Raw genomic sequence first — 14,959 nt, 5'->3', positions numbered from 1 at the left:
GATGGATAAAGCTAGTCTGAGAGGCTTGTTATCTCCATTGCTTAAGTCTTTACAAAGAGAAACCAAAGAAAAGATGTCTGTTTGTCCAACTGCTACTCTTCCTTTGCTGGCACTGTTATCCTCTAATGGCTTGTGAGGATTTTTACAGGACAACTTGAGGAGGATTTTATGATGTTTCAGTGTGATTGATAACATGCTCTTGGAAGGATGTCAGGCTTTCAGAGACGGATAATGTGGATTTCTATCTCTCTGCCTTCTTGTGTAAGACGTGCCATCAATCAAGTGTATCGCAGCCTTAACCCGGTAAAATTAAAACCTTAGGGGGGCGGGGGCCTGGGGTCTCTGTAGAACCAGGACACACACATCAGCAGGGAGCAAGACAGAATCAGAACACAGATCCACATCATAACAGGCTCGCCACAGAGGACAGGACAGATAGAAGATTCCCACCACAGGGCAGAAAATGCAGTTTAATGATCTGACTGTATATCGCTGTTGACAGTGGAGAGGGATTACAGGAAGAACAGTCTCATTTTCACTGTGTGGAGGCGTTATTAGATCCTAGCCCAGCTAATTTCATTCCTAAGCTTGTCAATATTTACCAGCAACAGACACAGCGCGCTATGGCAGTCCCATTCTCCCTACAGAGAGTAGATACAAGGAAAATAATTTGAGGACATGGAGAATCCGTTATCAGAATCAAATTCAGGAACATAATATTCGGTTTAGCTCCTTGTCCTTGGTCCTGTTTCTGTAAATGATTGTTTGTTTTGACATAATGAAGTACACAATCTGCTAATTAGCTCAGCTGTTTTTTCTCATATCCTTTTGCGTGTTTCCTCTCAGGTAGGCCTTACCTTTCTTGTCATGTCTATTTGTGTTTCAGTCGATGGCTGCATACACAAAGCGGCGGGGTCCTGCCTGTATGATGAGTGTCACTCACTAAATGGCTGTGAAACCGGCAAAGCCAAGATCACCTGTGGATACGATCTCCCTGCAAGATGTAAGTATCAGTAATTAATACATTATTGTTGGTTCTGTAATGGGCGCACCAGTGCTTTGCGGGAATATGCTTTAATCAAACCGCTGCCTTTGAGGGCAACATTAGCTGACAGTTAGTGAACATTATGATATAGTGGTAAACATTAGACCAGCAAAACATGCACAATCCAGCATAAATCTATATTGTTTTTACAGAAGAGCCTCATTTATTCAGACGTAAGGCTCCTGACCAGCTGGCTGACTATGCTGGCACTGCACTGAAGCCAGAAATTGCTACTGATATCTTTTTTTTTTTTCCCTCAGCTGATATATTTTAAAGGCTTTATCCACATGCATCATACTTCAAACTGATGTCATAGTTTAACGTTACTTAACATTCATCTTCCGTGGTGTGGATAAATAGGATCATAATGAAAATGAAGCACTATATATGATACATACATTATAGGTACATTCGCTCTGTACCTGCACATAATGATAGTGGTTATTAGTGTCCAACACAACAACAGAGTGGGATGCTTAACGTCCAAAATAAAAACATTTTAATCATGATTTATTAGTTTTGAAAACTCATTTGTGATAAATGAGGAGGTGTTATTTGCAGGATAATTAATATGATTGCTGCTTGTTGTATGGCTGGATGGGAGTGTCATATGCACACAAACAAAAACATTTAGGGAGCTATTAGTTCTTTAATTTGATTGATTTTTCATCTCTGGTTTATTCTGTTAGGGAATCTCATAACTCTTTCTGTCGCACCATCAACGATGATAACAGGGACTGCAACATTTTCTCTGTTTTTATCTCTGTTTTGAGCATAATATTTCACATCTCAAAGTTTGATGGGAGTAGGTGTCACATCCTTTCAAAACAGAGCAACTTTCTCGTAGTAATTCATGCTCTTTTTTTTTTTTTTTTTTTTTTGATAATTGTTATCAAGTCCCATCTATTTTGAAGCTTCTTTTCTTCCAAATGTGAAGGGGAAAACATGATGGGATGGAAGAAATGTCACATGGAGTAATTCGGTCGAGACAAACGTCCCAGTAGTCCTAACCTAACCCTGAAGGATTTCTTTGAGACAGCCAAGAGAAGACATTGAGGCCCAGATGAAATTAGGTTGTGTTAATACGGTATGTCGTAAAGATGTCAAACAAATGGAGCAGATAAACTGTGAGTCAGTCTTGTGGGCAGCCAGTTCAAGTGTCTGCACTGCCAAAACAGGGTGCACCATGACAATTTAATAACCCTCAATGTCACCTGGGAGCAATCTCACTGCCACTGGGTACTGTTATTGTAATTATATCTGGGCAAAACACCTTCTCAGTGCTGATAACTTGTTGTTGATGGTGCAGTTTTTTTTGCCGGGAACAGTCAGTTCTTTTTAACTGTTAGTTGTTTCATTGTACCCAGCCAGTATCATCTTCTAATCTACCATTTGCGATCGCTGTCATCATCGGTGTTGTTTCTTTTGTCTGGTCTTAGAAACTGACAGCTGCCTGACATTTCGTTTTGAGTGTGCAACTCCGACAAGAGTTCTCACTTGTCCTCAAAGTCTATCCACTGATGAATTTCTTTCTTTTCCTATTAATTTCCATCTCTGACTTATTTGTTCCACCTACATGCACATTATAAAGTTGCCTTGGCTACAAATAATAACCTATTCATGTGTATGGGAACTCAAATAATAGTCCATCCACCCCCTCATGACTGAACAAAGTAAACAAACAAGACAACATGCAATTTTCCCATTTCTGAGTTTCCCTAAATTCTGCATAGTGGCATGTAGGAGTAACAAGAGTAAAAGCCTGGCAGTGAATGGCAGTGTATATTAGATTAATTCAGAGCTAATGTTATGATAATGGCTCTCTGCTGTGGTCCAAGCAAAAAGGGTAAACTGATTAAAATTGACATAAATTAATTCTAATATTTGTATAATTAGATGATTAATTTTTGCAAATAACCCTGTCATTATTCAGAGTAGATGAATCATCATGATAATGGACAAAGGTGGCTACATTTATTTACTAAGCAATAGAAACGTTATAAATATTCTACACATTAACATAAGCAAAACAAGGTTGGACATTTAATTTGTCAAGAAGATCGCTGTTCTGTCAAGAGGTAGACAACTATGAAATTATTTACAGAATTCTGACAAAATTTAGTTTTTGCTTTCACCATTTGTTATATTGTCATGCTTCGATTATCATGATATTGAAATAGTTCGACTAAACTGTGAGACATGGAAGAATGTGGTTCAGTTAAGACATTTACTTAGCTGTGATGTTTACATTATTGATTTAACTTTGATCTCAAAATGAAAATATTCATTCATCAGCATAATTTATGGTTTTGTTTTACATGAATGCAAAAATGTGATACGTGCCTGTTTGCAGGCCTTTTTGTGCACACACATTTCCATTACTTGCAGAATTTCTTCTGCTGACGCATATCTGCAGATGGTGGCTCGTCTATTCTTCCAAGAGTGAGAAGAACACAGACAGATGGACCATTTACCATTTACATCTTGGCAAGGCACAATATTTCCAACATGGATGTCCTCCTTCCAGTTTTGCCTGAAGATTAGGCTGCTTTTTGCAATTTTCTATAAACACATAAATCTCTCAGAGGATTGCACTCTTCTTTGGGGACCCCCTCTCTGGAATCCATTCCACTGCATATAATTGGAAATAAGTAAATTTAAACCCTGAATAATGTAGACCAAACTTAAATGATTTTGCTTTTAATTAAGTTTTAGGGATTTAGGCTTGGCTTCATGCTGTACTTCTAGTCATTTTACGACTTTGCCAACAAATGCACGGAAGTAAGCAATCCATCATACAGTAATACGAATACAATTTCTCTTGATCTTACAACATTTTTTGGTGTTTCAACATATCCCCCGCAGTGTATTGTATTTCATTCAACACAGTCGGATTATCCTGGCCAGTTTTGTTATTTTGTAAGAAATAGAGAAATTGCAATTTGAACATAATACTCAAAATCACTACTAAAGCAATAAAATGCTTCCTTGCGTCCTGGAAAACTACTTACTGCCCACTGGGAGAAGAACAGTTGATCTGAAATCAGAGTTGTCCTTGTTTGGTGATTTGATGTGCTGAGGCAATGGAAAATGACCGGGCTAACCCACCCCATCACAGCCTTTTTTTCCTCAAGACAAGAAAATTGCTCTCTATTACATGTCACTAAGCAGTTTAGGCTATGAATCCCAGTGGCAAATGAGCCTTTCCTTTAAGAGGGCCAAGCACATGTGGGACTGATTATTATGGGGCTGGCCCAGGATTATTAATCAATGACAGTAATTACCCACCTACCATAGCGGAAAGACTCAAAAAAAAAAAAAAAAAAAAAAGCCTGTCTGTTACACCAATCTGACAAGGAAATTGTCTATTTGCCCTGATGTTCGACAAGTTACTCATTTGTAGTCAGATTAATGAATGAGTGAAAATATGATGTCAAGATTTACAATTTATCACAAAAATGCATGCCTCATTCTTGGAGGATGAAATTTAAAATAATCTAAATTGGTTTTATTTCTAAGTACGTATTAAGTACTAAAATATTAGGTTAGAAACCGGGCAACAAACATGCAGTTTTGTTGCAAATCAGACCAGAAAGCAAAAATCACAGTACATTGGGCACATGAAGTTAGCAAAGTGAAGTGACGCCTACTTGCTAAGTGCAGTAGAAACTTAATTTTGTGCATTTTTGGTTATTCATTAATGGACAGCACTGTAGCAACTGCACTGGCATTTGAAGTTCTGAAGTTTAGACCTGTACCTCCATTACTTTCAGAGGTTGACTAAAGCACCTCATGAGATATCTGTATGAAATACACCATTCTCTGGTTTTGTACTTTGTAGAATCAGTTATTATTTAATCATCTGTGCACATTTCTACAACCCATTTTTATCCTGATTTGTGTTTTGCTAGGGCTACATCTAAAGAGTAGATATCCAAGGGTTTATGCATTTTTATATTGTCACAATATTAGATCTACTCACTATCTCTTCTCGCTCAGTCATTCCGTTTGAGAGCCTTTTCAAGTCCGACAATAATGGACATTAAACAGAGTGAAAACAAGCATGCAAAAGGCTAAATATGTTACATAAAACTGCATTCACGTTACATCTGCAAAAAAGAACACAATCAAAAGAACTCTTTTATTTATGAAGGTTCTTTCTCATTATACATTCTAACATACAGTACATCGGGTGAATACACTGGAATCTGAATTGATGAGAACTAAACAGTATCTTCACCACATAACTATTCTTTGCTCCCCTGTGACAGAACAACAATTCATCTGCATTTTGATGCTCACTGATCTTGTTTACTGTACATAATAAAACACCGTATTTGCTGTGGGTGACAAGGTGTTACTTTCATTTAAAAGCTTGACACATTGTATGATCATCTGCAGCGTCTGAGCTTTACAATCACATCATCTTATGATTATCATTCTGGTCCACACTTATAACGTTTAGCAAAGACCTCATGGGTTAATCTGCACTTGCACATTTCAGCCTTAGCTGTCACAGCAGACCTAGAAGGTATTTAGGGTTCAAACTAGACATCTGCTTGGGAAACTTAATGTCCCAGAGGAACTTTTAGATAGACGCTGGGTGTTTTCTTTCTTCAGTTTTATTTGAAATCTTTTACCCTTTGTTTTCTTCCCTAGGGCTACTTGAGATTGACAGTCCAAACGTTGGTAGTGTTTATTGTTTAGTTTCTCTCCCTCAACCCATTATTCCCTTAGCTCTAAGTATATGCTTTAAATAATGAACGATAGTTAGATACAAAAAGGAGCGGCTCGAATTTAATCATGTTACTATCATAACAGTAGCTGCTTTTCTTTGTCAATTATATGTAAAATTCTTTAAGTCATTCCTTCAGATTATCAAATAGTTAAGAGGAAGACAGATTTTTTTTTTTTTAATGTATGGAGCTTAATTACTTTGTGTATCGTATCTGCACAACATTGACATATTTTTTTCCTCTTAAATAAGTCAAATCTAGTTGAAAAGAGAAAACATTTTGCTTTGTTATGTTACTAACTGGCACCTCTAATAGTGCTCAGTGGGATTTATATTCATCTGTTTTTTTTTGCTCTGATTTATCTCTTCTAATGATATAGATTTTATCCTTTGGAGTAGTGCCACCACTCTATCCACTCTGATAGTTTGAAGACACATTGTTATCCATGTGGCATCAAGCTGCTGGCATATCTTTGATTACTCTTTAATCTAAAACTGGGTGTTAACTGTTTTGAACTCACTGAGCCAGCTCTCCATGGTGACTAGATATGTCTCCACACTTCGCCAGTGCAACAGCATACAGATCTGCAATATATTTATTTTACTTGCACTCAAGACTTGTTGCCCTGTGTATGCAATAGATCCATATGTTATCTGTGGCCACATGATATTAGTGTATAAAGTGAAACAGACTTCCCCCTGCAGACTTCCTAATGTTGTTATATCCAGTGTTGTTTCTTTTTATGCCATCCTGGCTTTACCACATGGCCTTGTGATGTGTAATCATCATACTTTGCAGTAATGTAGTAAAATATAGAGATTCCTGAACTGAGTTTGTGTTTTACATCTTCATGACATCCCACAACTCATTTTTTTCCCCTTTATTTCTTATGGTTTAGTGTTCAACTAAGCAAAAATACACACGTCTCTTGACAAGATGGAGAAACATAGGGCATATATGCTGCTGCAAAGAGATATTTATTGGCACAGAATTTTGGAACCATACATCACAGCTGATATTACATGACTTAAATATACAGAACCCAGCACTGAAATACTAAATCAAGGTATTAATCAAAATAAACTGCTGGACAAGAGAGCTTCAAGAAGATGTCATTAAAAAGGCACCCAGATGTTTGAAATAATGTGATAAACTTTCAATCTCACTGAACTGTTTTATACAGGTAAATAAAGATAGATAAATGTACTATGTAAAATAATTCATGTTTATTATGTAGTACATGTGATCGACCCATTTGTCTGACTTGTTAAAATGGTCATCTGCATGACATCATTCATTGGGTTGTAAAGGTATGAGATTTTCACAGCTTTGATCATCACAGAAAACATCTTGCAAAATCTCTCCTTAGACATAAATAGATCAAACAGCATGTCATTTATATTGATAATAATGGGAGAGAAAATGTGCATTCACAGTTGAGATTCTCCATCGAGTAATGGTACAACCCTAATCACTCATCATGAATCATAGCTTCACAGCTTTTTTAGCTAAACACACATAACTGAGTTTAGAATAAATCATATTTTTGCATGTGTGTTGATGGCTGTAATAACCCAGAACAGCAGATCTAATAAAACAGGGCTTTAAAGCTGAACAGTCAACAGTCTTATCAGCTCCATTGACATAATGGAAAACCTGGCTGATGGTGCACTAATAATTTTGTTCGCGTGATCGCAGCAAACTTTGAAATAGCAGCTTTGGTTTTTGCCTCAATTCTTGTGTTTTTGGTTGTGAGCTCCAGTGGAACATCTAGGACCATAGTTAGACAAAACACCTTAGGGAGAGGCACCCCAGTTCAGTTCACCTCCTTCTTTATCTACTGCTCACTTTGAGTTTAAAATGGGAGTCTCTGGTGTTTACTGTAACTGCACCTGTGCTAATAATACTAATCATCAGCCTGTGATAAATTTTGCTCCCTGATAGCATGAGGAATCTTTTCCCATGCCCTATTTAATCTGGGGGACCAGGCCGTCTGTTCTGTCTCTTTCCTCTCCATAAACACAGATAAATCACAGCAAAGTACCCACTATTACTAAGTGACATATAGCTCATTCTGATTAAATTACCCCCAGAACATTATCATTCTGCCGAGCTTGTTTATCAAAGCAGTCTCCACCCCGTCACATGCAGCTGGGCTGACACTTTCAGAGGGCCATCAGGCAGCCCCTAATTTGTTAATTTGTGGGCAACTTGTTGGTCATGATGAAGGATACAGTGATGGTGAGCCATTGTTTGAGGGTGAAAAGAAGTTGCAAAAATAACAATTTTTGCACCTTTTGACTTCGTGTTTTTATGCATTAGGTTGTGTGTAGCAGTATTAGAATACGAAATCTTACCAAAGACATCCTAGAAATAGGGATTATTCAATTAGATGTTATCTCCTTCCTGTTTCCTGTGATGGTCCACTTAATCATTGTCATTTAAAAAAAAAAAGGATCCTTATGCTACTATTTTCAGAACTATCAAAACACCTTGCTTTTGGATTGACCACCATAAGTCTTTTACTTCATCTAATAGGTTTTTTAAGGGTTCCACAGTCCCAGGGGTTTATTGAATTTCTCAGTCCGCAGAAGGGCTGTAATCCTCTCAAAGCTGAAATATGACAATAACACATTTTATGAGATTTTCATGCCACAGCAGTGAATTATTAACATTGTTAGTCTTACTTTTCACAAATATAATAGCTAACATGGCAGACGGCTGAACAGACTGTACTTTATCTCTGCATAATGGATCAAACACACGCAGCATGACTGTTACAAGGTGTTGTTTTTTAATTTTGGATTCAAGGCTAGTAAAAGAAATCCTTTGTTGTAGGTGATAAATTTGTGGGGCTTAACTCAACGCTGGTGGCCATCACAGTTCCAACCGCACACACAGTGCTAAGTCAACATCTTCCCTACTGCTCACTGTTAGCACCCACATCATAAATGTCACTTCTTCACTTCACACACTCTCCATTTACCACACGAGGTCTACCTTGGACTGTCAGACTATTTCAGTTGTTTTAGTGTGTTTGGTAAAACAATCACTCAGTCTGTCAGATTTTTAAATTGTAATGGTTTAAATATAATACTTACACTTTTAGCAGAAGAAGTATTTTTCTTGATCCTGTTTGGAATTAAATCAAACAAAAATACAAAATGTAAGGTAGACAATCTCCTTAGAACAAAAGAAAAATCTTTTTTTAACACACAGTGCATAGTTAATAGTCAAACCGTGCTCATTCAATGAAATATTAAGCTGTTTATGGTTCTCTATCATTTCATGAGTAGTTAATGATGAATAAATTGACTGTGAGAAGAAGGATCAGATATCAAGACGAGGCCAGATGTTTTAACATTATTTATGAAGGAAAAACTGCCTCTGCATCTACAGGCAGATCAACTCCGCCTCTTGATTTTCATCGGCTATAATGGGTGCACTCTGAAGGAACGTAACAAACCTCATTTTGCTGCTTGTCTGTCCCAAGAAGTCCTTCATGTCCTCTCTTTTTAGATATTTGTGTTTCCTTTGTTGGCTGGCCTGTCAATCTTCTAGGCCTCTTGAGAACTGGAGTAATTTGGTAAATTTGCCTAAATGGTGATACTGTAATTATGTGGCATCAGCTGCCCAGCTGTCAGTGAGACGGCCAACGGTCATTCATCACCAGGAAACTAGAGGTTGGGGGGTGGCATTGTGACTGATAGGATAAACACTTGCAGAAAGAAAGTGTGGTGGTGATGGTGGTCTCAGCCCAAAAATGGCTGAAAATAGGAAGTGAGAGGCCTTTGGAGTAATGGGGTGCAGGAGCAGCTACAGTCTGTGGTGGGCTCGTTGTGTGGCTGAGTTAGGAGGTAACAAGGTGTGTCTGAGCCCCAGATGATGGGATGCATCAGGGGTCTTGTGGGTGGCAGATGAAGTGGGCCCACTGGAGGGTCAGATTTGAAGTGGAATATGGCAGCAGCTCTAATGCAGTCCTGCGTTCCCATCACATGCATCCTCCCATCTGTCCATGAGTAAACCTGGACTAATGAAGGCTTTAAAAGGCTCATCACACAGTGATGGCATATTTACACACACAGTGAGAACAGTCACGGCCGTGGTGCCAAAGTCTGTCATTTGTTTCAAAGTCTGATCTAAAGTTAAGTTGTAGATTAATCCTGTTAAGTAATACACACTGCCAAGAAAAATTCAGTTTAACAAGGTTGAGGATCACAGAATTTTAATCTCATAGATATCTTCTCATCTGAAGGGCATTCATGACCCCTTTTCACCAATATGGAGCAGGTGACATTTGGGTTCATGGACCTAACTTTTTGTCATTCATAGCAAACAGTTGAATAAAATACATTGGTTTGAACCTGGGAAGTTGGTTCTCAACTGGAACTGGAACTGACAGGAGCATGAATCTATATTTACCAGTTTTTACCATGTTATGCTCTGGTGTGTATTGTGCAACACCCTCAATTTATGACACATCCTTGATTACAAAGATTATGCTCAAAGCTGGTATATATGCAGCCTGTTTCATTAAATGGCACAAGGTTCAAAGAATCTTGAACGGAACCAGTTCAAGAATCACAACTAATGGGTGGTGGGGGGGTTGTTAAAGAAGCTTCACCTCTTTATGGATCTACTCCAAAATAGAATGAGTTTGTCCTTGGCCCATGCCCTACCCTTCCACACAGTTTCATGAAAATTGGGGCAGAAGGTTTTGCACTATTCTAGTGATAAGCAGACATGAATGATCACATTACCTTCTTGGCAGTAATAACAGTCAGGGCACAAAGGTTTTCTCCATGTGAGTATATTTGGTAGACTGAAAAGAAAAAACAAAAACAAAACATAGCTATTCCACTCTTGGTGACTGCATGTTTACAACAATATTTTTCTAAATATGAATTTTTGTTTAGTCTTTGTTATAGATAAATCTCTGTCATTTTTGTATAAGACTGAAAAGCTTTCCCCCTGCCTGTACTTTACTCTTAATTTGGTATCCCCCAGGAGCTTGAGTAAAGCCTTTCTTGAAAATATACACTATCGACATGTGCAATCCTGTGTGAAGGCACATCGGTCAATAACAACTTACCTTTAACTACTGCTAGTTTAAAAGAAAACACAGCATTCATTTTGGAGCACAACTAACAAAAAAGTCAAGAGGATGGTCGAATAAGAGTTTAATAAGATACCACAGCCAAAGGGATGCCCAGACCCCCCCCCCCCCCCCACACACACACACACACACTCCAGGTCCTGCAGGGGCCACCAAGACATTCCCAAGCCAGATGAAAGATATAATTCCTCCAGTGTGTCTTGGGTCTGCTCCAAGGCCTCCTCATGGTTGTACAAGCATGAAACAGACATCCAGGAGGCATCCTAACTACATCCCTGAACCGCCTCAACTGGTTCCGCTCGACGTGAGGTACAGCTGCGATTCTCTGAACTCCTTCCAAATGACCAAAACTTCAATGAGTTGCTGAAAGAGAGCCGTGCCTGTGTCTGTAATCTGTGTTTTCATTGTAGATGGTAGAGGGTAGGAACAGATTAACAATGACTCTTCCCCATTTTTGAACTGGACCTGAGATTACTAAACTCTTCCACTTGGGGCATCGACTCATCCTAACGGTTCACCCTTCTCCAACTGAAAAACATGGTCTCAGGCTTGGAGGTGCTCCAAAGGTTATGAACAGAATCAGTGACAAAAGGCTGCTCTGACAGATAGAAGCTAATCTAATTTAGTGACAGCAATACAAACCATGCTCTGGCTCTGGATATACAGGGTTTAGATAGCCTGTAGCACTGGGCCCAGTACCCCATACTCCCAAAGCAACCCACACAGGAGGTACAAGATTACCAAAGCCCACAAAGAATACTGGAGCTTCTAACTAATTGTGACAGACAAATAAAGTCCATATATGTAAACTACGTTATGTTTAAAGGTTATAGCCAGTATCTATTTTTTAAACTCTTGTCACTAGGGGGAAGTTACGTACCAGACCACACATGTGGCTTCCAAAACCACCAGTGAATCAGTACCATGTTTCCACAGACTATATCACTCACTGAATAAAGTGTAAAGCCCATTGTTTGCACACCTCTGTATTGTGGTATCGTCAAGTTTTCTTCTTCAAACGAAAAGTCATAGCTGATTCCTCTGTGTCTGATAATGTTCTTGTGCTGTGTTTTTCAATAGTTTACATTATCGCTCTGTTAGTTTAACTCTCTTTTTAGTCAGAAAACAGCCACAGTAAAACCACAAATAAGCTCTGTTTTCTGGATGATTCATGTTGTCAATAGCTGCACTAAAGGTCTGTTTGGAATCATCCACAAAAAAGGTGAGAACTGTCATAGTTTAGTCTCAACTGTGGATCAACAAATTGTGAACTTAGCAAAATAATAACATTGCATAGTAACTTTATACTTTCATAAGCAAAGTGACTCACTACTCTCTCTAGTGGCCACGTTAATCCACTGGACAGTCAGTATGAGTTGATTCAATTCATATTTTTACAATCCAATACATTGGCTTCTTTGGCCAAAGAGCTCTTTATTCTAAATACTCTATAATTTCAAATATTTAAAAAAACTAAACTAAACTAAAATCATCATTAAATACCCTTTAAACTCTCCTTGACAGTTTAGCAAAATCTCTCCCAGATTTTCCATGTGTTTCATTTGTTAAACCTGAGTAAACTCACATGTAGTCATTGAGTCAGTCAATTTGCTGTAATTGAAATGAATTGATTTGTTATGCTATAGTACGTTTCACTTTTAGTAGACATTTTACCGTTATTTATGGCTTCATAGGAGTTTGCGAGCATTCAGTTCAGTCATATAGTATATTAAATACACAGTATGTGCAGATACTCTTCATTCCTAAACTGATTCTTCTTAGTATCAAGCTCTAATTATTTAATTTGATTTTATGCTTTATTTTGATGGTTGACTGTCTACCACCATGCACAATGCTTCGCACCATCTGATACTGTAACTTGGACAGAGCAAAAACCACCGCCACTCATTCCTCACGGACAATAGTGCAGAATTTATGTGAAGCACCAACATCTTCTGTTGACAGTGTTGTTGTCTCAAGAAGAAAAGCAAAGTTTTAATCTGATGGCTTTGTTTACCTCTCATCGAAGACCAAGGATAAAAACTAATTAAGAACAGGGAGTAACAAACTCCTGTAGTGCCATTTTCACAGCTAATTATGCATGAATGCAGCCTGCCTAAATAGTTGCTCCCTAGTCTTTGATGTTTTTTTCCACTAAATTGCTATGGTTACTTCTGCTCATTAGGCTTTTAAGATTGTAAATGCTGTCAGGTTTTGTCTCTTTTTTTTTTCCATGCATCCCTGAATCCTTTTTCTGAAGCAACAAGCCGACACAGACAGACATGGGTACCCACTTTGTAAAGTAAATGCATTGTCTTTATATACAGTCATGTGACCTGTGTGTATATCCCAGGTTGCCATTTTTGGGTTTAATGTCATGGACTTAAACCTGCGCTGCAGCCCTTAAAAACCATTAACCTCCCCATAAAAGTGCATATGGCTCTCTATAAACCTTAATGGGGAAAAGGACCAATAGACAGAAGCCTATGTGTGCTTTGAGGGACACCAATTTTGAGAAATACGGAAATGAGACTATAAAAATGGCAAATAAAACTTCTTTTTGATAATATTATGGGGCTGGGAGTTTTTAAGGTTTTGTTCTAACTTGATTTATGTAGTGTCTGAATCAATGTTTTCCCAGCAAATTTAAGTTGGTATACACTACCTTTGTGTGGATTTAATTGCCCAAGGCTGGTTGAATTTGTAATCTCATTCAGTTTTTGATATCTCTCAACCCACATGAAATAAAACAAACTTTTACATCTGCACAACTTTATGTCTTGAAGCACTTTTTATTAAACATTTAAGTAATTTGCTTCTATAATAATTCCGCTCTTAACAGTTGTATCTTAACAACAAAACGTAGCATTGGGGGGGAAAAAAAATCAGACACACAATGAAGAAAGCTTATTGTGTATATGTAATAATATACTTAATAAAATAGATTTGTTCAGGTATATTCAATGATTTACAGAAGGATGTTTCAGAGATTTTTCCATTGCACTGTCAGTGTTGAAAGTAGTTGTGCCCATTGTGGTTGCATACTGTGTGGGATTGTTGTAATCCAATAGTTGCTTCAAAATTATGTTAAATTGACTGTAGGCTGCTGTAATCTGGGACATGTTTGCTTATAACTTTTTATGACATACAGCACATTGCCTGAGGTGCTTGTGTCATGCTACCTGTTTCCTGGGTTGTTTTAAAGGGATTGCAAGGTGAGAAATGGCTCTGTAGTAAGTAGTTTTATGGCGATCACCTTGAGTTGTTTCTCTGGCCAGGAGACCAGAGAATGTAATGGATCTGCTGGGAGCCTGGAGTATGGATTTATGAAAGTGCAGGGCTGGAAGGAAGGATCATTCACTTGCCTCTGTTTTCTACAGGCCAGAAGACACCAATGAATAACGTCAGAGCTAATCCAAGGCGACATGGATTTGATAAACAATACACGGCAACTTTTTTGGCATAGAAAACAACAAAGTTATCATCCAGCACTTTTAGGAACTTTTAAAAGTGTAGGACTACATCTGCATTAATGTTTTCACCATCTAAACAGTGGCTAGCAAAGTTTCTGAGAGAATTTCAGCACATTCTCACACCCATGAAACATGTGCCCAGGGAAGCTACTCCTACTGGACAAGGTAGTTGTTGCAAATTGCTCAAATGACAGCTTGGCTGTTCTGAATGTAGTCAGTAAATAGCATGACATAATACAGAATTTAGCTGCACAGCAGCTACTATCAGAGACCCAAGAGGACAAAAGTGCCTGTAATTTAGTTTCCATGTTGATTTAACAGCAGATTTCTGGATGATGTCTTATTTTCTTCTGTAAAGGGTCACATAATAGGGATGCGATGTAGGGACTTGTAAGTTACAGCTAGGGATCAGACAGAACTCTTTGCATCACAGTTTCCAAAAGTCTCCACTTTTGTCCATCCAGATTACAGCAAAACCCAGATGCTTACAAAGTAAAACAAGATTTTTAGCATTTTCAAACACACTTGTTTTAGCTTGAAATTCTAGAGTTGTGTGTATGCTAACTGTAGGCAACTGAGGCAAAAGTTA

At 38.1% G+C, this 14,959-nt stretch overlaps 1 protein-coding gene across 3 annotated transcripts in view; it reads left to right on the top strand.

Annotated features, from left to right (window-relative positions):
* macrod2 (mono-ADP ribosylhydrolase 2) overlaps positions 1–14,959 on the top strand; it is a 451,045-nt gene that overhangs the window by 181,240 nt on the left and 254,846 nt on the right. For all 3 annotated transcript variants that reach the window (XM_030156348.1, XM_030156347.1, XM_030156345.1), the window contains exon 5: positions 887–1,003. In XM_030156348.1, coding sequence (XP_030012208.1) covers positions 887–1,003 — 117 coding nt within the window. The remainder of the gene's footprint in view (positions 1–886; positions 1,004–14,959) is intronic.

The sequence above is a fragment of the Sphaeramia orbicularis genome, chromosome 15 (assembly GCF_902148855.1).
Source record: "Sphaeramia orbicularis chromosome 15, fSphaOr1.1, whole genome shotgun sequence".
In the NCBI taxonomy this organism is placed as follows: domain Eukaryota; kingdom Metazoa; phylum Chordata; class Actinopteri; order Kurtiformes; family Apogonidae; genus Sphaeramia; species Sphaeramia orbicularis.
The sequence above is the reverse complement of the archived record's forward strand: the minus strand, read 5'-3'. Positions and strand labels throughout refer to the sequence as shown.